Raw genomic sequence first — 27977 nt, forward strand, 5'->3', positions numbered from 1 at the left:
CCTTCTTAATGTGATTCGTTGTGTCAAGTTGGATTTCTTTATCTTAATGTGTGTGTGCTTCCCTTGAATCCCCATTCTCTCATCTGCTTTATTAACCGATCAAATCTCAATTTCGTCCCAATCGTAATAACAATTCAAATATTCATGCTGGTCTTGACGTCAGTTGTTGCTGTCGGTTTCCAACTCTCTGTTTTTGTCATTATCATAGCGATGTTATCACGTATGTGGTTGCAAGAAACTGAGCGCAAGAAACCCATTTTGACGCAATTCTCGACAAGATGTTCAATAAAATACATATATAAGTAGATAAGTGCTTATGTATATATAAGAAAGTATGTAAGTAAGACGATGCTGTCAACAACACTCATTTGGAAATGGATAACCGTGATGTAGAAATAAAATTGCAAAGGCGGCCAGATCAGAGTTTTTGTATACAAATTTTTGCATTAAAATGGTTAAAATGCAAACTTTTTTTGCAGGTTTAAAATTTCAGTATTTTGGTCTATTTGAAATTTACTAAAATAGTCCGATTAGTAAGCACTAGTGAAGGGTGAATAGGTAATCCAACATTTTGTAATCCAAAATTTTTCCTATACCGAAAGTTCCATTAATTTGGTACACACACAAATGTATTCGAAAATTTAAATGATATTCAGTTGAAGAAATAATTTGGAACTTTCATATAATTTTATATACATATGTACATATATAAATGACCATCGGGACGAGCTGAATCGACTTAGCCATGTCTGTCTGTATATATATTAACTAGTCCCTCAGACGATTTTTTCTTCTCATTTGCCAGAACCTCAGTATCAGAGCATTAATGCAAACAGCTGCCATACAAACTAAACGATTGTAGTCTTAAGAAGTACTTAAAATGGTATTCCCTGTTTAACTACTCCCAAAGTTAAATCTCCGTGTATGTCAATAAGCTTTGTAAGCTTGTGCTTTAATATTAATTTTTATAAACACCAGAAGCTTCGATTATAAAAAAAATAAACATAAATTGACCTTCTAGAGGAGTACATATTTTAGAGAAGTCAAACATTCGAAGAATTAACATATTTACTAAAAGCCTACTTTATTTATTGTATAAATTAACCGTATGATCAAAATTAAATAATTGTTTCTCACATTCACCTGCGAATTGAATGAACTTCACGCAGTCAATAACAATAACATTAATTCGTAATAACTGTACAAACTAACAGTATACAAACATTACCGCTAACAAATTAATGACAACAAATTCGATGAATTAGCGGCAGTAAACGATAAGGAGCTGCCTTGGCAAGTATATTTACGAGCGAGTAGCGCCAACAGCGAATAATTAGCAGAAAATTTGTAAATTACATTTAACCGATGTTTGTTTGTATGTCTGTTCCAAGCGAACATGCAACAGTTAGTTGTTAAGGGATATTGTGCAAATATTTAGTATATTTACTGTGTTACTACAAATTCTAAGTAGAAGTGTGTGTATTGATATTTTACGCAAGAGTGTACGAGTATATGTGTTTGTAACACCCACATGTGGTGGTGAGCGCACAAAAATACTGTGGCAGGCTTATGATTGTACAAGTATGTAGGCAATTTTTGGGTGCGCGAAAATTGTTTTGGTCATAAGTAAATTTCTCTGAGAAAATTCTCAAAATCAACGAGCAAACTTTTAACGACTATGATTATATGGGGTGTGTGTGAGAACATGCGTAGTTGTTTCATGGTTTGCCATTTTACAGTTATGTAGTGGTATGGTGGCAGCGCAGCAGACACTCAGTTGTTGGGAAAGCGAAGAGATAATTGAATAAATAAGGGATAGCTAACAGAAACGAAAAGAAAAGAATGGGAAAAATACTCTGGTACAGAAGTGTAAAGAGGTAAGAGGCGTTGTAATACTTGAAGGTTAGAATTTATAACAGAATAATTATAAAATAGAACAATGAAATCAAATATCGGTGCAGAAAAATAAAAACGCTGGTATATACGGTAAGGGCAATAAAGGTTGAAGTTATTGACAATCATAGCGGCTGAACATATTTGGCAAATGTATGAACAAGTATTTTGCTCTAGGGTGCTACTGAATAACACCATGATATATGAACTCCCGAAAAGACATTTCGAAACATTCTGTTTACGACCTTTCCGTTTTGATTGTTAAGAGCGATTGTTGGATTAACGGTGCAAGATCGCTAATACAACTAGTAAGTAAATTCAATGTTACGGGATAAAAGTAGTAAATCATACTTTTTCTAGCCAAAAATATTTTCGAGTATCTATCTTTGCTGATCAAACATAATTAACGGTGAGAAAAACATTTGTCTTTACCGATGGTTGCTATTAGTAGTCTTCTTTAATTAATGGGTTTGACCATTATTTGTTTAAATAACATTATCGTAGTGGAATACTCTTAAAGAAACATACTGCATATATTGTTAAAACTAGGTTGGAAAAGTGATCTGCTGTGACTTCCAAACGGTATTAAAATCATTATTTACCTATAAACGGTTCAGAGTTCGTTTACTTTTGGTCAGAGACTTTTAAGAGGCACAATTGGGAATGTGATTACTCTCTTACTGCTTACACAGTAATCGAAATCATTGACAGGAAACTTCACCAGGGCGAACATGACCGTAAGTGAGTTCTACGTTCAATATATAAGTCTCGTAAATTATAGTTTTTGAAAACTGTACTAAGAAATGCATTATTATTAGGATAAGCTTAAAATACTCGTGTTGGTATCAGGAAGAGAGCAGAAGCCCTTATAGATATTATGGATCGACCCAAATTTTTGAGTCGTGTCAATGCCAATTTCGTACCAAAAGACCTGAATGCGACATGAAATTCTATTATGATTATGACTGTGATATTTTCTGCCATCGAAACTTCGCGTTGTAATTGGACACTTCTCGTATTTCACGCGCAAAATCGTACGTAGCTCGCACACCCCGCAAAATCGTGCCCGTGTCTGCGCTAGTCACGGCGTTAGGCTATAATAGATATTTGTAATAATATACGTAAAATACGTTTTATTTGTCAGTCCGGGTCAAGTTGGGTATACAATATATTTGGCTGCAACTAAACACGCCAAAGTAAGACTTTGATCAAAATATATATTGTAGTGAAAAAGCCAAATACGAATGTCTAATAAAGGAGAGGAAGACCAATATACACACCAGCTTGTTCTAGATCGCACAATTCAAATGTTATGTTCCATAAAAATTTTCTCAAAATGTCAGGTAAGAACGCTATGGGTATCTAAGGGTAAAGTTCCAGACTGTTAAGTTTAGAACTTATGTGGCAAGAACTTAGTGAAAAATAAAGCCGTAAACTGTGTTGGAAGTTGCTTTGTGAATAGGTTAAATATTAGTGATTAAGTATTAAGTACATTCTTAATTAAACTATGAAAAAGTTACATGATGAATTTGGTGATCTTAACAATCCAGTGAAGGAACCCGAAAGATTTGGGAACTTATAAAACCGGTGTAATCTATAATAAAAACAAGTAAAAAATAACTGTTTTTAATTTTTTTTGCCAAATTGTTTAACTTTTTCCAGATCTCCAAGAAAGAGGCTGTTTTCGTAAATAAATACTCCATGCTGATGACAGTCAACTTAAGTATTTACTAGAAAGGAGTTTAATGAAAATTTGTTTTTACATAAAATACCGCAAACTATGTAAGTTGTATTGAATATGTATTGATGAACTATGTATTGAAGAAAGCCAAGTCGCTAGAAACAACATAACATAAAAAAATGATAGTAGAGAAGAACAGTTGTGCTTGTATATCTGTGTAAAAAAATTACAGTTACAAAATATTTTAAAACCTGTGGGAAAACTTTTTTTTCGCAAACAGTGTTTTCGAGAGTGATTTTTTGGTTTGAAAATGAGACCACACCTAGAAAATTATAGTAGATAATAGACAAACGAAACCAACTTTTTTAAACTAATTAGTTTGTGGAAATTATCATAAAATGAAAGGCAATGAAAATGCGTTAAAAATAACAAGATGATGTAAACATCGAAAAGGCATGTGGAATCTTTTCTTCATAAATGGTTTAAGTTTCAAAATTTGAAAATGCGTTTGGTATGAGAATAAATGTTATGAAATGAAGGCGTCAACCAATTAGTGTTTTAGCAGAAATCGAATATTTCGTTTAAGTATAAATATGTATTTAACAATTTACCTGCCTCGGACGTTTTTGTATTATTTTCGTGTTGAGTTTTTTAGTATATTTTCGTAAATATATTTATGGTTTTTGTTTTCAAGTGTTTTTGCATTGCACAAAAATTAATGAAATATTAAATTTGTTATTTATAAGTTAAGTAAATATTGTGTATAATTCCAAGTGTTGAGAAAAAGAAATTTACAGTCAGTTACTTTTACAGTTAGTAATAATTGTGTACAAATATTTTGAAAGTAAAAATATCTAAAGAGAAAGAATTAGTAATTGGTAAAGTACATTTAAACGGCACATTTCAGTTGCGCTTTCTAAACAATTACTTTCTTTTTGTTGCTTCGCTATTATACAAAATATTTATTTAAAATAAATATTACTTTGCTAAATTTGTTTGTAATTAATTTGATCTTTTAATATGTGAAACACTTATATTTACCCATGGTCCATCCAATGTGGCAACCTTGCTCACTCGCTTATATTATGCGTGGGCGAGCTCACCAAGCGTCGCACGCTTGTTTTGAGCGTTTCAGTACTGCGATCCTTAAGCTGTTTTACATGGTGATGTTTTTTTTTGTGCATGCAAATTTTGTTACTGTGAAACACTGTTTTATTGATTAATCACGGTTTTATTTATTTGTTTATTGCGTTATTTTATCACATAAATTTATTTTTGATTACGCATTTTACTTGCGTTGCTCATTTGTCGATATTCACAGTCACAGCGCCTAAGAATATGCAATAATATACTTTATGGTGGCTTAAATGTGTGTGAACATACATTCTAGAGCGTATAGATTTTTGATAGTTTAAGACAGTAGAAATAAAAAAAACTAGACATCCACGTAAGGTATATCAACTGACTTTTTATGTTAGCAAACTTAAACTAGTTCAAACTATGTATATATAGTTGCAATAATGCTCGATGACATAAAAAATATCGATATATTTATATAACCCTGATTTTCAATTGTTTTGCTATCAACGCTAATACGTGGCGATATCCTGTTAGAAGATTCTGCATGCTCCTCTCTTACTTAGCCCACATTATTGCGAGAATAATAATGATCTGGGAATGCTTAAAAGTTGCATAGTACCTTAAGAGGTTAAGCCTGCCTAGAGACCTCAAAATATGTCTAAGTTTGACAAAATATTTTTGTAGTAAGACAAAAATAATGGAATTTCTCTCTTCCAAGGTTTCGACTATAATACCGCTATACCCCTTACAGGTGCATTTCTTATATCACAAAAGGGTTTAAAAAGATCTTTATCTTGATTTTGATGGGTCAGTTTTAATTACAGCTATATGCTATAGAGGTCCGATCTGAAAAGTTTTTCGGAGATGCAAAATTACTTGAATATACCATAACACATAAAAAAGTTTTACATCCAAGTACTTTCCAATCTTTCAGTTTATATGGCAGCTGTATGCAATATGTGATCCGATCCGAACAATTTTTTAGTATAACGCTTAATGACTTTTTTAAAAAAAACTAATATTTTGACTTGAGAATTTTTGATTGAAAATTAGGGTTTTTTTCGATATTAGATCAATATAAGGAACAAAAAACAAATATTTAAAATAACACAAAAAACACAGTGTGTTTGGGATATAAGAAGGTAAAATTGCAACAAATTTCGTAAATGAAAAATGTTTTGTACAAGATAAAAATAAAATACCCAAAAACTTTGCTATTTGATTTTTTTTGGTAATGTGAAAAAAGTCTATATCTTTTCATTATCTACAACATTGCCATAGATTTTTTTATAGCAGTCTCAGTTTTGACGGAAATCGAGATAAACCATACAAATGGTAAAGCTTAAAAATTCAGTCAAGCCGCCCCCCTTCCTTTTCCCAACCTAAGATCGCATAAATCATTTTTCCCTTAGGTTTTATCCTACTATGAGTTTTTTATTTTCAAAAATTATCTTATCTGGTATACAAAGGCAGCATTGTTAAGAAAATAGGCAACAGTGTAATTTCGTTGTGAGAAAAAAGAAAATCTTGTGGCATTTGCTAATAAAAATTAATTAGTTAATGCAAAAATAATCTGCAAAAAGAAGAAATGGATAGAAAAATGAGAAATAGAGATTTTTAAGAGAGCATAATAATATCACACTTTTCCCTACTGGGAAGTAGTAGTAAGAATATAATATAATTTTGGATCAGTATATGGCAATCGCATTTCATTATGTGTCTTCATTACAGCGTATTTACATACATTATATGTAATATATACATATTGTATTTATATGTAATATATACATATTGTATAATTATATAAACTATATATATGTATTCGTGCGAAAATGTACACCAAGCAACGAGGAGAAGCATAATCTACGAACTCTTCAAAGCAGTGAAGAAGCTACCTTGAAAACTATTTTTGGCGATTGCCGTAGAAGTTGAAACACATACAAAAGTAAAGTGAATAAAGCAAAAAAAAAAATACTTTGTACATAAGTGCAGATATCACTCTCCAAACTAAGGCTGCAGCAATTACAGATAATTTTTTGGCTATTGCATTGTAATAAAAGGCTATCTGAAAAGTAATGAAAGGCATTAAAGATTATATTTTAGAGAATTGAAAAAATTGCTCAGTAATGAAAATTTTAATTTTCCATTTTAGCGAAAACGGCAAGTCGAACTTAACTTACTTAGTTTACTTTTTACTACTCTTATTTGCGTACTTTAAGGCGCACTTTCACAGCTTGGACTGCTAATGTTGGCTTAACCATTGTGACGTTCACAAATTGTCACTCATTTGCAGTATTTTCATGCATTACTTTTTCGTAACAGAGAGAATGACTTTTGCGTTGCGGAAACCAAGCTGCAAGGAGTGTGGTGAGGTCCATACAAGTAATACTAGTCATAGTTTTATGGCAGCGTATGTGAAAGAACATTAGATAGAGCTCAAGTATGGGCACACAGAGGCAACTGTATGCTTGTATGTACCGCTATATAACTTGGCCACAAACAATTCCACACAATTATTTTGGTTTCGTCTTCTTTGTGCCATTCTTTTATAGCCTTTTTCTTTATTTCTTTGAATAAGCATTTTGATTTTATACATTTGCGTTACTACTTTGCGAATTGTTGTGTTTGCCTAAGCAGTTCCAGCGATTATCATTCCACCACGCATCGCTCTGCTGTTTGCTTCTTTTTATACATTTTTTTCTTGACCTAGTTCGTGCATTTGCGGCGTAATCGCAAAAAACTCAAAGTAAAATCTGCGCGATTTTGAAAAATCGCGAAGAAAATAACATGTCTTGGGAAATAAATATTGTTTGCTTGGATCGATGAGCTGCTACTAGGAAAACTAGCTGTGCGAGAATACATTTTATTAACTACTAAGTGGTTATTCTAAAGGTAAACGCGCGAATATATCCTTTAAAATTTTAAATTTAAATGTTACTAAGTCCATTTTTGTACCCTAAATAGGGTATATTAACTTTGCCACGAGGCTTGTAATATCCAGAAGGAAAAGTGGGAGACTATATGAATTATATATTTAAATCAACAGTGTGATGAGCTGAGTTAATTTAGCCATTTCATTCTGTCTCAGTTTTTGAGATATCGCTCTAAAATTTTCCACTTGACAAATTATTACTCGGAACTCGTTCTTCTTACCAGAAGTCGTATCATACTACGTTGAAGTATGAGCCCGAATTCCAAGAGAGCTGATTTTGTAGCCGAATCGATATTTCAGATTAAGATTTGGTGACTGAATTTATTCGAAGTCTAGGTCAAACTTCCGTGCTCAGGGCCTCGAAAAAATATTTTAAAGCAAAGTATTGAGATCGAATTAATTCAAAGAAAGTACCATGCTAGGTATTCTTTAGTATTAAAAATATATTGAGGTAAGGTTTAGTGGCTACATTAATTCGAATTTAAAGTGATTTTTTTCAGAGTGTGTTTCTATTTTATCCTGCAGATGCAGCCTCAAAGCTGCTAGTGACTGAATTTAATTTTTCATGTCAAATATATACTCTGATGTGTTGCAATGCCTTGCAGTCTATTAAACGATTTCCTTCCAAATTTTTTTATAATTTTCGCTTTGGAATATACAATCCACCGCCTCACAGTTGTTTTGCTTGTATGGAAGCCGCGGCCATAAATACCATTGGAACCAAAGAATGTTTTATAGTTTCAGAACTATGAAGTAAAATTTAATGAACCGATGCAAGGAGATAAAAGCAAGAATACTTTCCAACCAGCTGTTTTGCGGTTTTAAGAGCATAGTCCCCAAATTTCACTGAATGAATCTTGTAACTCGAAGATATGACTTGCAACAAAGTCGAGGCACTGCGTATTTAGTCATTATGAGTTCGCGTAATATCTGTAGATATATCAGGATTATTGAAAAATCATCGGGCTGTGTTGACATCACTCAATGTACCACTTCCTCCAGTTTTAGCAAAAAAAAATATATATAAAAATGACGTTAGTATTTTGCATTTACACATATAGGCAAAATTGCAAACTCAACTTTTTTACTACCTTAAGACTTGAAAATTAAATTAATGGGGGAATCGTGGGGAACTACAACTAAAACTTTATGTAACATATGTGTTGTAACATAAAATAAAAACTGTAAACTTCAACATCTATTAAAAAGAATTTAAATTCGTAAACGTTATACATCGACTGACCACTTTGATTTTCGTTTTTGATGTTAAATATTAACGCTGCATGCACCTGCTCTTAAAAATTAATAAGTGATCGCAACTTTAATGCAATTTTTATTTTTAGAAAGTCACGTTAGATTTCCAGAGAAAAGCGGTTTGCCATTAAGAAGTTTGGATATTTTAGATAGAGAATATTTGTTTACTTTTAGGCAATTTTGTTAACATGATTTTTTTTATTTTTGGCCTATGAGCGAAGCCACTGTGCGACTGCTCACATTTTATCCATTGGGTAGCGTTCTCCTTCATTCACCCCTTTACTGTGCGCCTAATGCATTTCAGTCTTCGCCCAAAACAATAGCACCAACAACTCGGCTTTGCTGCTCTGCTTTTGCTTACTTGCTTTTCACATGTCGCATTGAGGACAAGCACTTACCATACAAAGCCAGATTAAGAACGGTGACAGCTTGTCTACGCTACGCAAACGTAATTTGGTGGTAGAGAAAAATCTAACCGAAACTTAACGTCAGCTAACTGCGCGACATTGTTACATAATCCACTCGTTTCAGAAGATAAGCTTGTCTTGTGTCTAACAGAGGGAGAAATTGTAGCCAAAGATATTTTCAAGGTCACATTGAATTTGTGTCTAATTAAATTTTTATGATCGCTTTAAAATATTTATGAATAATTCAGAAAAATATTGCACTTTATATTAAAGAAAAGGCTTGACCTATTTATATATTATAAAAAAGAAGCTTATTAGTTTTGGAACTACCATGAAAGCGTTTCATAGGAACCGGTATCAAAATTGTACAATGGACCTGGCACCGCCCACTTTTAAGTAAAATCCCATACCTCAGGACCTAATTTCAACCAGATTCGGTGCTTAATATTATCCTGCAATGTCTATATATCGGAGTGAAAATGAGAGAGATCGATACCGTTGTTCTATATATACTATATATAGGTCAATATGTAAGATATGTTATCAAAAGTTGATCAACGTATAATGCAGAATATATTATACATAGTTCAATGAAGAAAATGGATAAACTTGGTCAATGGTTTACCCTAACTACCTATACAAATGATTTTCGTCATTTTGGCAGTCTTTATCACGCCAAAGGTCGGTTGCGTTTTATTTTCATAAGGTTGTGATATTTCAATATTTTCGTAAACATAATTTGGTGTAGCGCTGAATATGCATGAAATCGGTATAGACCGTGATCTAAGTTCGGATATCCCGGATATAAAGAAAAATGTAGTACTAAGTACTATAATACAAATTAATAAGATACCAAAAATTATTGTAATCGTTTCACCCTTTCGTCGAATAACGAATGTTGGATTGTTTCGCAACATTCCTGAACATAAAGTTTTGCCTACACCTAAGGCTATCCACGACCTTGATCAAAGCGAGAGTATAAAATGTTCAGTTACACCCATCCTCACTTGTTTATCCAACTTAAATCCTCGTATGGATATTTTTATATACATATATGGTATTTATTTAATTTTTAAGGTATTTTCTAGTGTTTTCTTCTTCCAATTCTAAATATAATATTTTGCTGTTAGAAGTTAAAATTACACACAGCAAAACATTTTGGTTTAAAAATAATCATAAATATATGTATGCATATTAATATTCCGTTATTAAATCAGTGTATTGTTTTGCCACAACACGTTTTCGTTAAGTAAAATATTCCTTCGCCGAAATATTCAAACACGTACACACACACACTCCCCCACACTAATGCAGCGAGCAGTAGCAGAGAATTTGCCACGTAACGGATTTACAAATTCCTATAAAACGAAAAGATAACAAATAGATAACGAGAATCAACGATGCTGAGCTAGTTACACGCTGGTGGGCAAGTTGAACTTTGGCTCAAAATAAGGCATGGCGGATGAGTAACACGGATGTGCGTTGTGAAGGAAATTTCTGATTTTCTTGCTTCTATTTTCGTTTCTGTTTTTGCTTGAGCACTGCAATCGATTGACGGTTATTTAACACACTGATTCGCGCTACTATTGCAACAGATTTGTTTGGTTTTGTTTATTTTATTTTTTCCTTGTTTTGCACACGCACATACATACACTTTCGACACAGTCTTTTAATAACTCAGTATAGAATTCTACTTCTTGTGATTAAAATTAGCTTGCGAAAGCCGTTCGCAAACCAAACGGAAAATTGCTTGAAAGCAGCAAAACGCTGCAATGGCCACGGAGCAAATGCGTTGCACTGCGGCGACCTCAGCTGACAGCACGTTTTTAGCACACCAACAAACACAGATAAACACATGGCGATATACATACGAACAAATACCGTTGTGGCGCTACGTCCCTCACAGCTGAAAATAAAACGAGTAATGAACTATCCATCCAAGCAACCACCCAACCATCAAGAATATCAAGGCTAACGATGGTGGGTAGTTATCGCCTGTGCGCCCACTTAGCGCCGCTGCACCTTTCGCATGCAACTCGTGAGGGGAGTAGTGAGGCGAAGCGCTCGCTCGCGTTGTTAAGCATGTATGTATGTGTGGGTGCGCGTGATATGATTATGTGTTGGAATGCTGTTACGTCGTGCCAGCAGCTGTGGTCGCTACTTCTACAGAGATATCACACAAATTTTCTTTTTTTTTCACCACTCTTCTTTTGTTTTCCACCACTATTTTCAAGCACTCTTTTGTTTTGTAAACTTTTGAAGTTTCATTCTTTTGTTTATTTCGTTTAATTTTTTCTACGTGTTCTTGCGTTTGCAAACCTTTCACAATTTGTTGTTGTTTTGGCAATTATTGACTGTTAGGTGTGTTGCTGATGAAGGCGCATTTGCGGTCAATGCTTCACCAGTTTGTTTTTTGCTCCTCGCACACTTAACTGCAATCACTGTATTTTGTTCCGGATCCAAGTGATGTTACTAGCAGCAGACGTCCGAAGTGACTGAATGGTATTGTTTGAAGTGTAAATGCCATTAGTGAATACTTTGACATTGAATCCAATATTTGACAGTTTTCGCGTTTGCGCTGTGGTCACAAGAAATCTGATACTGACAGTTGGCACAGTGGTTAACAAAGTTGGATGTTTTGGTATTGCATATTCGGGCTTTTGAAATAAAATTTCATCGAATGGAAGAAAGCTGAAGAATATTCGAAAGTTGGTGCTGTTACACGAAACTGAATCTATATTGGGGACTCATCTTTATAGTAGTTGCGAAATGTTATAATAGTGGCCTGATGGATTATTTCGTGGTTAGCATATACGGAATACAACTTTCTGAGTAAACAGTCGACTCTTTCAAGGCTTAAATTTAAATCACAAGTAAAGTAGAACTAAGTTCGGGTGTAACCGAACATTTTATACTCTCGCAAGGATCAAAGCCGGGGAAATACCTTCAGGTGTAGGCAAAACTTTATATTAAGAGACGTTGCGAAATAATTCAAAGGTAAATATGATCCGATTATGATAAATTTTACTTGGGAGAGCATATCATAAAGGCACTACAACATACATATTGTTGTACAAGGTAAAGTGGAAGAATCAAATGGTAATTAAAATTCTGTTAAATGGAAAGTAGGCGTAGTTATGGTCCGATTTCTTGCACCGTAACACAGGAATGTCAGAATATTGTCAAGTACCGAATTTGGTTGAAGGTTGATATGAGATATGAGATTTCACCTAAAGTTGGGCGTGAGGCTCAAAAGAAATTAGAGGTCGACCTGTTCGTACTATACTGACATTGGTCTTTCTCTGAAAGCTTATGAAATTTTCCATCGAACCCTACGATTCGGCTGTGGTCAGGTACCTCTACAAGTATAATAATGATGGATCTCGATTCCGTTGATCTCGAATGCACGGTTAAAGAGTTTAAGTCAAGTATTGCCAACTTTGTATCGGATTGGATTAAAACTTCTATGAAATTGACTGCGTTTCGAAGAAGTAGGTCTACTACACTTATAATTTTGACCATTGGCTGAAAAAATACTCCAGTGGTTAGCAAGCCCGAAAATAGAGCATAGATTGACAGTTCACGGCAATAGACTCATCCACAAATCTATTGAGAGCCAGCTTCAGATAACATCTAATTTACTATAAACCTCCTCGACGAGCACCTAAGATTTGCAGCAACAAAATATGTAACCAATAACAATTTTTATACTCGTGCAATATTTTGCACGTCGGACCACTGCCACGACCACAAAACGCCATTAATCGGAAACTTATAAAATGCCACAACTAAGCACTAAAATATGATATAAACCTGTAACTTGGTACAAGGAATTGCATTGGGAAGGGGTATCTACGGTAGAAAACCTTTTAAAAAGTATCTCCTAAACCATTCGAGCTATATGAGCCAAATTTTCACAGAATAAATGCATTTATTTTTTCCTACAACAGTGTGATGAAATCGGATGATAGTATGCGGGGTCCACTTTCCATATAACGGTTTTGTTAAAAACTACTAAAATTGCGATAAATCAATAATTAAATGCATCAGAGACATTAAATTTTACATCCGGTTAGGTCCGAGGCGGTTTTATAGGAGCCGCGGTCAAAATGGGCTGACGAGCGTGTCACCGCCCACTTTTAGGTGAAACATAACATAGGTAGGTACATAATATTCTTATATTACAGTGTGAGAACGGAAATCGATTACAACCACGCCTACTTCCCATACAACACAATTTACCATCTGATTCTTTCACGTTTTAGTATACAAATCAAGCACCAATCAATATTTTGAGATAAAACTTTGCAAATATATATACATATAAGGTTAAGGGCACTTTCTCATAGACTTCGCTGAAAGGTCCCTTGACTACAACCTAAACCATAATATACATAAATACGTTTTATAAGCATTTGGAAAGCAGAGATTTGTATTTCCCACGATATCATTAGCTGGATTGAATTTTAAAATTAATTCGTATCTCATGGTGATTAAGTAAAATAATGAGACTGACTGATCACTGGTTGAACGGAATATGTTGATCGAAATTCATTGAAGGGATGTTATAGCACTTTTGTTTCCAGTTTCTAAATTCCAAATAAAATAACTCCATTTTTAACAGAACTAAAAAAAGCTATAGAACTCGATTGACTACTTAAATGTAGTGGTAAGTACATAGATAGTATTAACAAGCTAAACAAGAAAAAAAGTTAACTTCGGTTGCGCCGAAGCTATAATACCCTTCACAAATACAAAGGCCCCTTACAAGAAGTTGATTCCAAACGTTCAATTTGTATGGCAGCTATATGATATAGTGATCTGATCTGACCAATTTCTGGGGAGAATAATTTGTTGTCTTAAGTAATAACTCGTGCCTAATTTCGTGAAGGTACCTCGTCAAATAAAAAAATTTTCCATGCAAGCACTTTACTCCGATTGTTCAGTTAATATGGCAGCTATATGCTATAGTCATCCGATCTATACAATTTCTTCGGAGATGGGATTAACGCCTTTAATATTAATACATGCCAAATTTCGTGAAGAAACCTCGTCTAATGAAAGAGTTTTCCATACAAACACTTGATTCCGATTGTTCAGTTTGTATGGCAGCTATATTCTATAGTGGTCCGATATCGGCCGTTCAGACAAATGAGCAGCTTCTTTGTTAGAAAAGGACAGGTGCAAAATTTCAGATCGATAGCATAAAAACTGAGGGACTAGTTTGTATATATACAGACAGACGGACAGACGGACATGGCTAAATCAACTCAGCTCATCATGCTGATCATTTATGTATATATTTTATAGGGTCTCCGACGTTTCCTGCTGGGTGTTACAAACTTAATATACCCTGTTCAGGGTATAAAAAGGGGAAAATTATATATCTTAGTAAACTACATTCGTTTCCTAATGACGGTGACTTGGATATAAACGCAGAGCATTGTACTTAGTCCTGCCATAAAAAATCCCTTTAGAAAGCAGAAAATTATATCAAAGGAAATGGATATATCAATTAGATCAATGTCAAGACTTATTCGAGATGGTCTCCACATTAAAGTCTACCGTCGGTTAACTGGTCATTTTCTGACAACGCGCTTGAATCAAATTAGGCTCAACAGCCTCCATTTTAAAGATTTAACAACTTTCACTGTTGAAGATGTTTTTAATAAGCGAAGTGACAAAAACTACGAAAAAGCTTCTAAAGACGCAAAAAAAATGTTATTTCAAGGGTTCAACGTGGTTACCATCCAGCTGCTGTAGGGGTTTGCTGGGGAGTCTTAGGCATTTTAGCTGTGCACTTCTATGAGAAAGGGGTTAATAGTGGGGCCAAAGTGTACCATTAGGATATTTAAGAATGTGTGATAAAGCAGTTAAGCAATACTCTTTTCGATGGAAGCATTGGATCTTCCAACAATATTCAGCTTCCCCACACCAAGCAAAAACCACACAGCTGTGGCTTAAAAGGAATATTCCTGATATCAAAGCTGCAGACTATTGGCCGTCTGCAAGTTCAGATTTGAATCTGATCGACTACAGTTTGTGGTCAAAGTTGGAGAACATGACCTGTGGAATACCCCATAGAAATTTAGAGAGTCTCAAAATAATATTTGGTTTGAGCAACGGCGTCAATTCCAATAGAAACTGTTCGCGCTGCTGTTGATCATCGCTAAATCGTTTGAGGGCTTGTGTGAAAGCAAAAGCTGGCTTTCGAATAAAAATCTGTATACCGCTAATTTAATATCTGCATAATTAAATAAAATTTACTTTATTGAAAATATATTATATTTTAATTTTTATAACGGCCTGACTTGCAACGGAGCTAATGGCTGGATGCCGAACAGCATGAATACAATATATGAGTAACCAAAGAATGTATGAAAAACGAATGATTGATAGTTACAAATTTAATGATTAAATGACTAAGCTTCTACTTCTGCTTATAGTATACGTCTTATGTTAATATGAGTACAAGGCTCTATATACCTCTAGCATTTCTCATTTAAGTTTCCGATGACAGAAGAAAGTTAAGCTCGAATTGTCGAAACTTTTTCAATAATTTTAGATTTTGATTTGTTCGGTATTTGAATACAGTCTGGAGAGTAATCACATACTCAACCCACTCCACTACCAGTAATTATTTCTTAATGGATTCAATAGTCCATGAAATAAGGCTATTTCGATTGGGTCCCAAAATTTATAAGCGATTTTATGGGAGTGGCTTAAGTCTAAATATTTTATATTTATAAATATTTTCCTTCTTAATTTCAACTCTTAATTCGACTAAATATGGTAACTGTACTTTATGGAAAATATACTCACGATATCGTACATAGAGCAATGCGTCTACGAAGCCGCACAAAGTGTCCTGATGCCTTCGATTGCGTTCACGTGAGATTAGTACACGTTCCAAGAAATGACCCATTAAACGTATTTCGACTTTTAAAATGGCGGAAATATCAATGAGCTTACGGGCACTAAAATGCTCCAAATCTTTGGCGCAGCTGGCAAATTTTAACGAACTGAAGTCGAACATATCTGGATCGTCTTTGCTAAATTTACTGCTATACTTGCTGAAGCGTCGTGAGTGTTGTTCTCTCCGTTGCTTGCCGTAAATGTCCCACAAAAGTGAGCTCAACAATTGTTTCACCTCGCTAGGCAGCACAAAAACACAAAAACAGAAGCGTAGAAGGCGTGAGAAATCGTTGGAAGTTCGTCGCTGATTTCCGCTTATCAGCGTTGTTGTAACTTTAGTAAACATAAATACTTACCTCATGTTATTGTATGCGCTTCTTTTTCAATGTTGTACTTGCGTGGTAATTTCTGTACTCGCTCTAAGCTGCGCTAATTTCTAAGAAATTTGAATTTTTATCAAGTTTGTATTTTAAATTGCTTTTTTCTTTCCTTTAATTTAATTTTATTTTATGCAGTGACTTTGAAATTTTGTTTCGAAAAAAACGTGATGTCAACAAAAGTTCAAAACAAGTTTGTATTGACTTAAATAGCGGTATTCACATTAACGTTAATGAAATTTCACATAAAATACTTTTATAGTATAATAAAGCAAGAATAAAGCTAGAATACCCTTCATAGGTCCATTTCTTATAGCAAATATACCTGTGTACAAAAAAATCTGAAAGCTTAACCGGTCAATGTTTACATTCAACGGAACAGATTTGGCTAGTTCTTCCAAGCCACGTTGTTTGATCTAAACAACCTTCAATTCGAATGAAGGTTGCTTAATACGGAAAATAGGTATTTTATGAAAATCTTTATTTTGGTGGATCGAACTGAATAAGTTTTTTGGAGATTGTATCATTGCTTTCGAAAACGGTTTGTGTAAAATTTCATCAAATATCTTGTATATTAAAAAAGTTATTCATACAAGAGCTTGCTTTTTATCGGTAAATTTGTATGGCAGCTATATGTTATAGTAGTTCGGTCTGAAAAATATGTAAGGAGATTATAATATTGGCTTGAAAAATAATCCATCTCGAAGTTTATAACGATATCTTGTCAGATAAAAAAGTGTTTCATAGAAAGACTTGATTTTGACCGATCAGTTTGTATGGCAGCTATGTCGTATAGAGGTTCCGACGAATGAACAGTTTCTTGGTAAGAAAGGGACGTATACAAAATTTCAGATCGGTATCTTAAAACCTGAGGGACTCGTTCGCGTATATACATACAGATGGACGGACAGAAACACAGAAAGATGGACATGGCCAAGCGAACGACATCATTTAATCAAATCATTTAAAAATATCGCAGTGAGACAATTATGGATTAATACCTCTTTAAAGCTCATTAGCGGAATTATTAGGGTAGATTGTATTTTTGAAAAATAGGATTGATTATTCTAAATGTATTTTAATAAAAAAAGTACTTGATAAGAATTTAACTTTATTATTAAAATAAGGGTTTGCCATTATGTGTTTAAAAGATTTCGGGCAAGTGACCGCCGCGGCCCAATTTTCGACTACTGACCGTATGTCAGAAATAACGCAGCGAATATTCTCTTCGAAGGCGTCAATCATTTCGAGCATCTCTGTGTAGACAAACGACTTCACATAACCCCAGTTCACCAAAAGTTTTCTTCAATAAGTTGATTGTTTTGTTGACTGTATGGCATGTAGTGCCGTCTTGTTGGAACCATTCATTTTTTAAGAAATATGAGCCAATGATTCCCTCTTCCTATAGAGCACACCAGACTGTGACTTTTTGACGATGTAACAGCGTCTCTACAATGGCTTGCCATCAGTCACCGAAAATCTTCCATAAAGTGGATGAGCACAGCTCAAATTGTTGCGCGCGATGGCGGATGGACTTATTTTTGTCTTCTTAGATACTCTTTACACAGCAGCAATAACGTCTTCAGTGCGTTCTGTATGGCATCTCTGAGGATGCGCAATATCCACTAGAGTAAAGGTGGAGCAAAACAGATGCATGGTTGCTCGAGTTACTGACTATGCTGAGCGATTATGTCGACCGAATATTGGACAAAGCGCGCGATGCAATCCGCGAACCAAACCATTATTTTAGGAATAAATTGTCATGATGTGCAATCGTTGTTCCGGAGTAATTCTGTTTATAAAGAAATGGCAAATCAAATTGAAGCATCCATTATAACAGTAAGAAATGTCCCTACTAATTATTTACTACAAAATTTCACCTTTTTTATTTGATAAAAAAAAGTTTTTTCTAAAAGATGGCTTCAGTAATCTATTTACAGATAAGATTTCTTTGGTATTCAGTATTCGTTGAGCACGCTTCAAAGATGGACCTAAGGAAAGAGGAAATACGCCATATTTAACAGTTTTACATCGATAAAGGAGAAAAGCAGCTAAAAATATGAATAGGCGTTATGGTGCGATTTGTTATTGATGATGAAAAGTGGATCACTTTTGACAACGTCAAGGGAAAACGGTCGTTGTCGAATCGCTGGGAACCGAATAGCTGGCGATCAACGCTCAGAATCAGCTGGCTTTGAGCGAATGTAGTAGCCAGAAGCTCCGACAGTTCACATCCAAAAAAAAAAAACAATTTGAGGGTATAATATTCTAGAACTTCATGTTTTTCAATTAATGGTTTTTCAATTTAATTATCCAGCATTAAGTGTACAAACAAATACTTAGATGATTAAACTGGGTTTGTAAAGTCATAATTTACATATTCCCAATTTAAATACCGCGATAATACACCGCCAACCATAAATCCACTCAGAAATACGCACGATCCATTAAAGTATTCAGAGAGAAATTACGATACATGCCGCAGCGAGCAAGTTCATTGGAGAATTTCTGTGAGAGCGGAAAGTAGCGCGTCGGTATGGTGTAAGCGTTGGGTGCGTAATAGCCATACTCGGAATTGCAAGTGCGATACATTGTGTTCTTGTCCGTTTCCACGCCATAGCCTTTGAAATTGTCTGAAGGGAAGAAAAATCATTGTAGCTAAGACCTAATAGATGTCAACTCTTTTGCGCTCAATACTTACAGGGGCATTTGATTTTCTCTCGCGTGTGCAATTGCTCATACAACTTGGCGGTTTGTACGATGGGTTTGCGTTTCAAAAACTTCTGGTATTCAATTTCGGGGTTGAAGGTTTCCAAATCGTCACAATAATGTTCGCACATTTTAGTATTAAATCGATGGATATGCGAATCACTTGTAATTGAATGAAATAATTTTTTAAAAAACAATGCAAAATTACTTTCAAATACGATTTGTTCAGCGTAAAAATTGTGAAATATTTTGGCCTTGATTCGGAATTTGTACTCGCTTGAGAGCTTGTTTGAAAGTGTTCGAATGAAATGCGATTGACAAAACAGTCATTTGTTGCTGCAGCAACAAAAGAGAAAGAGTTCGAAAAGTTTGGAAAGTTGAAAGCTAACAAACACTAAATCAACACATTAAAAAATGATAAAAGTAAGCCTAACATTCTGCAGCGGGATGACGCAACACCACCTTGCTAACGGTGCAACAGCTGACTGACTACAGTTGCTGTCGGCTGTCAAAACACACAGGTTTTGGGGTGGTATCTTAAGGTTAGAATTGTCAAACGCATTTGCGTGTCATGCGCACGGCTGTCCTTTGCGGTTTGCATGTTTTATTGATTTCAGCAATTATAAAGAACACACCTGCCGATATTTTCTTTCACATGTATTTCTAGTGCATATTATAACTCGCTCAGGTTTAGCTATACTTTTTGCTACAGTTTTCAAGAAAATTACACAGCAACTCTTAGATTTCGTGCAGAAATGTGTAAAATGTTGAATTTTGTTAATTTTATAATATGTGTTGCAACATTCAGCCAAACAATGGACCCCTGTGTGGCTATTAAGCGCGGACCGCATCACCCGCGCAGTGAACAGTCCAAAACACGTAAAGTGGATGAGCATTTAACGCACGAAGAGCAGTGAGTTCTTCTCTAAAATATGTTTCATTACAAATCACTACTTTCCCACCTTTTCACTTGCAGTCGCATCGATGAGGATCTCAAGGATATGGGCATAAATGTCAATTTAGATAACATGTCCGATGAGGAGAAGAATTTCTACTATTTTAAGGTGAGTATCTATAAAATTAGAGGTTAGATATATGTATGTTCTATAATATTATTTCCTGATTTCATGATTTTCATGAACACACTTAAATCTCTCATTTGACTTTGATTTCCCGATGATTAGTGCTTTTGTAAATATTTGTTCAATAAAGTGTTAAATTTTGAAAAATATGTATGGGTTCAAGTTCAAGTTCTGAGTTCAAGATAAACATTTCTTAATTCATCAGGAATAATCAAAAATTTTAAAGAAAATTTTTACTAATTTTCAGTAGATGAAAAAATGTACTCTGGATAATTAACTTTAGTATAATCTAAGATTATACAAGATATTTACTATCAGCAATAAGGTACATAAGGAAAGGTTCTAAAGTCTCATCGTTTGAAAAATAAAAACATAAGTTCTTATTAGAGCTTCAAGTATATATTTTTCTTTTTGGCGATCCCATATCTACTACACATTTTTCAAGAATTTTATGTTTTTTAATTACCTAGGGTAAATGCAAAATATACTTTTTAAGATTTCTAGATTTCAAGTTTCATACCAAAATGTTTACGCATTTGAACAATGTTTGTTTTGTTGATCTTGAACAGCGCAGTACCCGCCCTCGAAGACAAAATTATGAAAATTCGTTCTGTCAGCGACTTGAAAGCAAATTCTTCGGGAAACCGAACCTTGAGTAACCTTCTAGGGAACACAAGAAATAGTTTTATCCAAAGTTTGATGTGTGAAATTCACGTAGAGTTTTAACATTCCTTAACAGCTATCAGAGATTTCTGTGTCAAATGATAAAATTAACCCAAACGGACCTAAAAGTTTCGGATAGCCGGTACTTGCTCGGTAGTTTCCTATACTTAGAAAACTTGACGCCTCACTTGTGACAACTATAAGAAGGTTTTGATGGATTTGAAGAAAAGGATTTACTCAGCGTAAAAGGATTCGAAATACTGCCGAACCAAAGAACAAAATTAATGTGATATTTCCAAAACTATGTTTTGAACTTGACTTGTTGTAGAGAAGTTTTTCTCCAAATGCCTTTCTTCTTCACTTATTATTTTCGACAAGAGAAGAACATGAGAGAAAGATCCAGGGCAAACAATTACTTGTTTGATTTTGTTGTAGAGTCATACAACATTATTTTGCAAAGAATATTTAGGAATTCTGCCATATTAACAGTCCTTAACTATTTATAAGTTTAGGAAAATGCCAGTTACATGGGCTCAACTGACGCAAGGTTAAATTGTTTGCTCTCAAGCTTATGGTTGCTTTGATATAAAGGTAACCCTATAGTCAACATGTATTCTGTAAAAAAATAATATTTAGAAATTATTGACACTAACATAAATTAATCGATTGTCTAATCCAACAGATCCATGACAGCGACAATAATAACGCCCTGGATGGACTGGAGATGCTACAAGCGGCCATACATCAAGATGAACATTTCAAAAAAGTCGATCGAGATAGCTTCCTGCACAATGCTACCGAAGAATTAAATCATATCATAGGTAAGTACCAGAGAGTGCATTAAATTTTGAAAGCTTAACATTAGAGCAGCAGACTTTACAAATTCCAGAGGTTATTGATGAGTTTCTGCAAATCGCGGATGCTAATAAGGATGGCTTCCTGCACTATGCGGAATATGTGAAGGCCGTCACTGGGTCGCCAGAGAGGCAATAGAGTTAAGTAGCGGGACAAAGAGCAGAGAGACATATACATTGCCTGAAGAAGAATATGAAAATATAGCAATTAATTGAGGAAAATTAGCTCAATTTGCATCCAAAAGTAAAAGCGTATAAAAATATAAATTATAATATAAACAATAACTGATGAAAACATAGAAAATACAAATTTATAAGTACATAGACATGTGTAAGAATTATACATAATTTCTTATTTTTTCAAAAAACCTTTTGCTGAATTATTATACTCCTAAGTAGTTATTATCGAGATGGGTTTTTTTTTATTAATAATAATGTAATAAATATAAATGTTTCTACCTTTATTATAATAATAATGCAGAGCAACTTATTAAGACTGTAAATAACTACCAAACGATTAAAAAATTTTATAAACAACGCTAGCATAAATAATAGTCTGCTAAATTAATTATTGATAATTAAAAAGCAATGCAATAAAAACTATTAATAATAAAAAAAAGTTTTTGTTAATATGTATAACGGTGTGATTTTTTGGTAGTATCCTCAATTAATATTATCGCATTTCGACGATCTGTTGCAGGGTAAGCCGCGATAGCCATCATAGGCCGCCTTCTCTAGCAGTACAATGAGATCATTGTAGCGCGGATTATTGAAAGCATTGCTGGTGAATAAATAAAAATGTGTCACAAATATTTTCTTCTCGAAGACTTGAAAAATCGTTTGCTTACCCTTCGTACTTTTTGATGCCTTCAATTAATGCTTTTGCTGCCTTTGCATATTCATAAGCCACACTCGGGCTGGCGCATGCCGCTGCATAAAGGCAGTCATCAAGTCCGATGCCTTGTGCTGCTAAGAAACCGGTGATAAGGTAATCCTCGCCATCGCTTAAGCCGAAGTGAAGATCTATATGAGAAACGATTTTATAACATCTATTACTGGGTGAAGATAAATTCTGCTAGAGCGGAATTTAATGTGGCCTCGATTATTAGGGGCCAGGAAAAATATTTGGATAAAATGAAAGGGCCACGATAATTATATAATATCAAGTTTTAATTTATTTATTTAATTATGTTTAAGCCACCATTTTAAGTTATTGGTCTATGTTTCTTTGTATCCCCGACAAAAATAGTATGTCAATTATTATTAAATATCACTAAAAGAATATGCGAAACCACGTCTAAATCTGCGTGGCAAATATATCGGTCAATATGTGAATTATCTTCATGAAATTGGATGAAAACATATTATCAAGCATACATTAATGCAATCACTTTAGACCTTCTGCTAGCTCAAATCATAATAATGAGGCGTAACACTGATGAATGAAATGAAACTGAATGTAAGTTATCTCAATAAAAATGAGAAAGCGTATGTTCTTAACAACAGTGTATCTCTGTGCCTAAAATAAGTAAAATCGGGTGAAAACTTACCCTAGCTCCATATAACTAATCACAGAATTTTCAAACATTCAATATACGAGTATGTTGGTGACGGTATGTGAGATACTTTGATGAAATTCAGGTAGCATGTTATTCTGTTAATGATGTGATGTATTGCCAGAAATTGATATTTGTAAAATCGGGTCAATACTATCTCTATCTCTCATATACCAAACATAAGATACTCAAACTTGCGGTTGGCCTTATGCCATATATATCACTCAATATGAAAGATAGCTTAGCAAAAATAACTGATTAATATCGGATATACTATAGTTCAACGTATAATATTGGACATAACAATGTTTACTTTATTCTACGAATTACCCCACTCTCAATTACTACATATATCGATTTTCGTTATTTTATCAAACCTTTTGCCGAACATGTCGTTCAATGTGTGAGTTACAATATATACTTAAAAAATTGCTTAAAATATGATCTCAAGTATACCTCAGCAATGTCAAAATTAACTCAGTTAGCACTTCCCTTTCTCAGTCCCTAGTATTGTCTGTATAATAATTTCCGAATTTCCACCTGACAAAATGAACAAGTTTTCTTAAAAATTGTGTGTGAATATGAATGAAATTGGTTTAGACATTAGTCCAAACTTTATATCCCTAAAATAATGAATTGTGATCGCTCTGGTTGACGTTTTCACATCAATTCATTATATTACATTTTGCTTTTTGTGTTTACTTCCCATATATCTCAATTGAAGATGAACATAATAGAATTTTAGCTGACAGGAAGTTAAATATAAAAATAAAACTAAGTGAGTCTATGAGCTGTAATATAACTAATGAAATACCAAATTTGATTGTAATCCATTTAAAATTTCATTGAATAATGAATGTTGAATTGCTTCGCAACAATTTTCAATATAAAGTTTTCCTAACACTTGAATGCATTTTTCATGCTTTGTTCATTGCAAGTTGCAAGAGTATAAAGTGTTCAGTTACCCCCGAGCTTAGCCTTTTTTTACTTGTTTTAGTTTAAGCCTTTTTTGATTAGGTGCTTATAGACTACTCTCGTAGCTCTTTTATTTCCACTTTCTAAATTATTTTAAACCGTAACCTATTTTTTGAGTTATAAAATACTCTTTTTTTAAATACTTATATTATTATCTGTCATAATAATAAGAAATTCTAGTTTAAAATGATATTCTTACCCTCAGCACTTCGCGCATGTCCATATCCATACCCATAGCCACTCCAGTGTCCGGCGCCTAACATACCAGCGGCAAATATTAAAATTTTTAGTAAAACTATTATCAGTAGATTGGTAAGGTTCAAGCTGAGTACCTGCAATGAAAGAAATTAATTTCGTTGAGAGGAAGTTGTTAGAGTATCTAGCTTATTTAAAGCATAAATATCTTATTTTATTATACCGGGTGGTCTAAGTAGAGACACTTTTTTTAATAGCCTTTTTTTGACATATCACGCGTGAGTCTATATTATTACGAAAATTCACATTCTGTGAAAAATGTGTTTCGCGCGCTTCGTACAACTTATGGTAAACATAATTTTCCTACTGAGCGTACTATTCGCAAAACCCTCACCCATATTGAGACCCAGCATTTATTATTGGATAATATTCGACCGAATATACCGCGTCCAGCATGAAATAAAAAGAATATAGGGGCCATAGCTGAGAGTGTACAAGAAGACCGTGGAGAGCAGGTTCGGCGCCGTTCGTAGCAAGTCGGACTAACGTATGTATCGATTTGCGCATTTTACGTTGAGATCTTAAAGATCTTCCTCAGCTTTCTTCAGCATCGCTTTCGAGCCAAATTTTGTTCAGCGATGAGGCCCAGTTTTGGCTCAATGGGTATGTAAACATGAAAAATTGTAGCACTTGAGATGAAGAGCAACCTGAAGAGATTCAAGAGGTGTCATTTCATCCATAAAAAGCCACGGTTTGGTGTGGTTTGTGGGCCGGTGGAGTCATCAGTCCATATTTCTGCAAAAATGATGCCGGTGGCAACGTAACCGTCAATGGCGACCGTTATCGCGCCATGATAACTGACTATTTGATGCCTGAAATTGATGATCATGATCTCGGCGATATTTGGTTTCAACAAGACGGCGCCATTTCCCACACATCTCATCAATTTATTTATTGGATTTATTGAGAAAACACTTCAGTGAGCAGAAAATTTCACGTTTTAAGCCGGTCGGTTGGTCGCCAAGATCATGTGATTTTACACCGTTAGATTTTTTCCCGTGGGGATATGTAAAGTCTAAAGTCTATGCGGACAATCCCGCTTCAATTAAGGCCTTGGAGCAAAACATCTAGCGTGTCATTCGCCAGTTACCAGTCGAAATGCTCGAACAAGTGATCGAAAATAGGACTCAACGGATGGATCATCCGCGGCTACCGGCCAACATTTGAAAGAGATAATCTTCAAAAAATAAATGCCAAAAAAAAAAATTACCCAATAAATTTGAATATTCTGTGGTTTTTTCTTTAGAAAAGTAGGGAGATTCGAATTGGATCACCCTTTATGATATGTTTTTATATGCTAATCAATATTCTTATATACAGTCATAGGACTTGTCGCTATAAACTGTGAATGGGGTATCTATCAAGTACGACTAATAAGTATAAATAAAGTTATAAACTTTGTGTTTATAAATATTAGAGCTACTTGAGAATTATATTAACAGCTTTAGTGGATTTCTATTTTAAGCATTTCGAACTGGAAGTATTTTCATGTTAATATTAATTAAACACCACTGGTCTACAGTGATTTCATTGTCTAGTAAACCAAGGGAAAAATGTTATATTTTAAACAAGTAAGGAATTGCTACGCGGTGTCACCGAACATTTCATAATCTTGCAACTTGCAAGGGTCAAATCCGGCTATATACCTTCAGGTGTTGATAATATTAAAAATTAGGCCTGATTGCATTCGTTTTTAACATTTCTTAGGTATACTTGAGAACTTATTTTCAAATAATTTTATGAATAAAAACATATATATGGAGTAAAGTTAGCCGGACGTTTCAAAATCGTGAATATCTGTTACATGGGGGTTAAGGCAAGTTTTCACCCGATTCTTTCCATTTTAGGTACAAAGATAAAAGAACACATATATCCTACATCTTTATATTAGGTATATGTGGGCTAAGGGAAGTATTAACATTAGTATTATCATGAAAACATTTCCCCCGAATTTCAATAATATATCTCACAGGTTGGCCGATATTTTCGGCAAAAAGTCAGCCTTACGCACTGAGGTCCACGTATTTAACGTCTGGGTTCTTCAAATATTATGGTTCGAAAATTTTTATGCATTCGATGAAATACCTTGAATGCATTATTTGTGCAAAGTTTTATCCGAATCCAGGAAAGTGAAAGAATCAGATGGAATTCAAAATTGCTATATTGTATATGGTGGTTTTTGGTTGATTTCGCCTATTTTCACACTGTAATGTAGGATTACTGTATCAAATATAATATGTAATTACTGTATCAAATATTCCATCTTTCAACTTTTCCATACTAAGTTGCGGGATTTTCTACAAATGTCACCAAACTCCTTCCACGTCCAACGCTTTGACAAATTGTTTTTACATTCCTAACTTTAACTCGTATTAAATCAATGAGTTTATTTGGTGAAAATAATTTTAGTGTAGAGGTTCCACCCTCCCATTCACATCCATTGGTAGATTGTTCCGATATCTGGGTATTTGACGACATCATTGTTCCGAGTAGTCGATGCGAATTACTTTTGATGCAAGCGCGAGATTTACATTGAGACATCAAGACATTTTATAAACTGTAATTTTAGATATATCCATGTTTGGTTTTTATTGAAACTTTCCACGTAATTTTTCGCATATTTTCGATAAGGAGCCTGCCAGTATGCGCGAAAAAAAGGCCTATAAAGTGTATATATAATATAAATGATCACCGTAATGCCCTCAGTAGATTTAGCCATGTCGGTCTGTATATATACGAACTAGTCCCTCAGTTTTTGAGATATCGATCTGAAATTTTGCACCCGTCCTGTTCTCATCAAGAAGGTGCACATTTGTTCATTTTATTTAACCGTCGGTATCGGACCACTATAGCAAATTTTTAGTTTAGTTAGCGGCGGATTAACTTCAGCAAGACACAATAAAGCTGATTTCAAGATGTCTTTGATAAACATTGGCACTTGTTTACAGATTCTTTTTTCACTTCTTTAATATTATTCATCACTTTTCTCTTTCACATACTTGACTATTGCCCGTGGAGCGATTGATCAGCTCCTTGGCCACCTGTGTTACCACATGCCCCGCCGGACTGGCGATCATATCCTGTGCCGCTTGTAGCCAACCTGTCGGACGCTCTATCATCTCATTGAAATTACTCGTACTCGTATTACGATCCACATCGTAAGCGAAAATTGCACAACGAATTTGTGGCAGCGCCACAAGCGCGCAAATCACAAAAAGGCGCCAGCTCTTCACTGACATTGCAATGGAGAAATGAATTTAAAACCAAATCTAATAAAAACGCGCAACGCAACTGAATTGCGGATTGCGTGTGTGTCACTCAGCAACGAAACGTGACTAAAATTT

General features: G+C 34.4%; 4 protein-coding genes and 1 pseudogene across 9 annotated transcripts in view; 2 read left to right on the plus strand and 3 right to left on the minus strand.

Annotated features, from left to right (window-relative positions):
* The window catches only part of LOC106622319 (microtubule-associated protein futsch), a 58110-nt gene extending 41738 nt beyond the window's left edge, over positions 1-16372 (minus strand). For 4 of the 5 annotated variants that reach the window (XM_070105465.1, XM_070105464.1, XM_070105467.1 and 1 more), the window contains exon 1: positions 16070-16372. In XM_070105465.1, the coding sequence (XP_069961566.1) occupies positions 16070-16283 (214 nt within the window). In that variant the 5' untranslated portion in view covers positions 16284-16372. Of the gene's footprint in view, positions 1-4615; positions 4905-11566; positions 11743-16069 lie in introns of those variants that run through there. The other variant, XM_036368840.2, reaches the window with a different exon arrangement.
* A 2418-nt stretch (positions 16373-18790) lies between these two features.
* On the minus strand, positions 18791-19602 carry LOC106622321 (piercer of microtubule wall 1 protein). The gene is made up of 2 exons (XM_014241462.3): positions 19241-19602; positions 18791-19172 (listed from the first exon to the last, which is right to left on the minus strand). Exons 1-2 carry the CDS (start codon positions 19377-19379, stop codon positions 18967-18969), a joined length of 345 nt encoding a protein of 114 aa, XP_014096937.1. The 5' UTR covers positions 19380-19602; the 3' UTR covers positions 18791-18966.
* A 211-nt stretch (positions 19603-19813) lies between these two features.
* Positions 19814-22233, plus strand: LOC106622322 (lymphotoxin beta receptor inhibitor). 2 transcript variants are annotated; one of them, XM_036368834.2, is made up of 4 exons: positions 19814-20161; positions 20225-20312; positions 21676-21814; positions 21867-22233. In XM_036368834.2, the coding sequence occupies exons 1-4, from the start codon at positions 20004-20006 to the stop codon at positions 21890-21892; spliced, it is 411 nt and encodes a 136-aa protein (XP_036224727.1). In that variant the 5' UTR covers positions 19814-20003; the 3' UTR covers positions 21893-22233. The 2 variants fall into 2 exon arrangements, with proteins under 2 accessions (XP_036224727.1, XP_014096938.1); XM_014241463.3 differs by having other exon boundaries at positions 21883-22233.
* Positions 22234-22398: 165 nt separating this feature from the next.
* On the minus strand, positions 22399-27976 carry LOC106622323 (uncharacterized). Its single transcript, XM_014241464.3, has 4 exons — positions 27633-27976; positions 24578-24710; positions 22696-22870; positions 22399-22628 (listed from the first exon to the last, which is right to left on the minus strand). The coding sequence occupies exons 1-4, from the start codon at positions 27870-27872 to the stop codon at positions 22511-22513; spliced, it is 666 nt and encodes a 221-aa protein (XP_014096939.1). The 5' UTR covers positions 27873-27976; the 3' UTR covers positions 22399-22510.
* On the plus strand, positions 25233-25876 carry LOC138857199 (uncharacterized; annotated as a pseudogene).
* Position 27977: the final 1 nt, after the last annotated feature.

This window comes from Bactrocera oleae, chromosome 2, assembly GCF_042242935.1.
Source record: "Bactrocera oleae isolate idBacOlea1 chromosome 2, idBacOlea1, whole genome shotgun sequence".
NCBI lineage: Eukaryota > Metazoa > Arthropoda > Insecta > Diptera > Tephritidae > Bactrocera > Bactrocera oleae.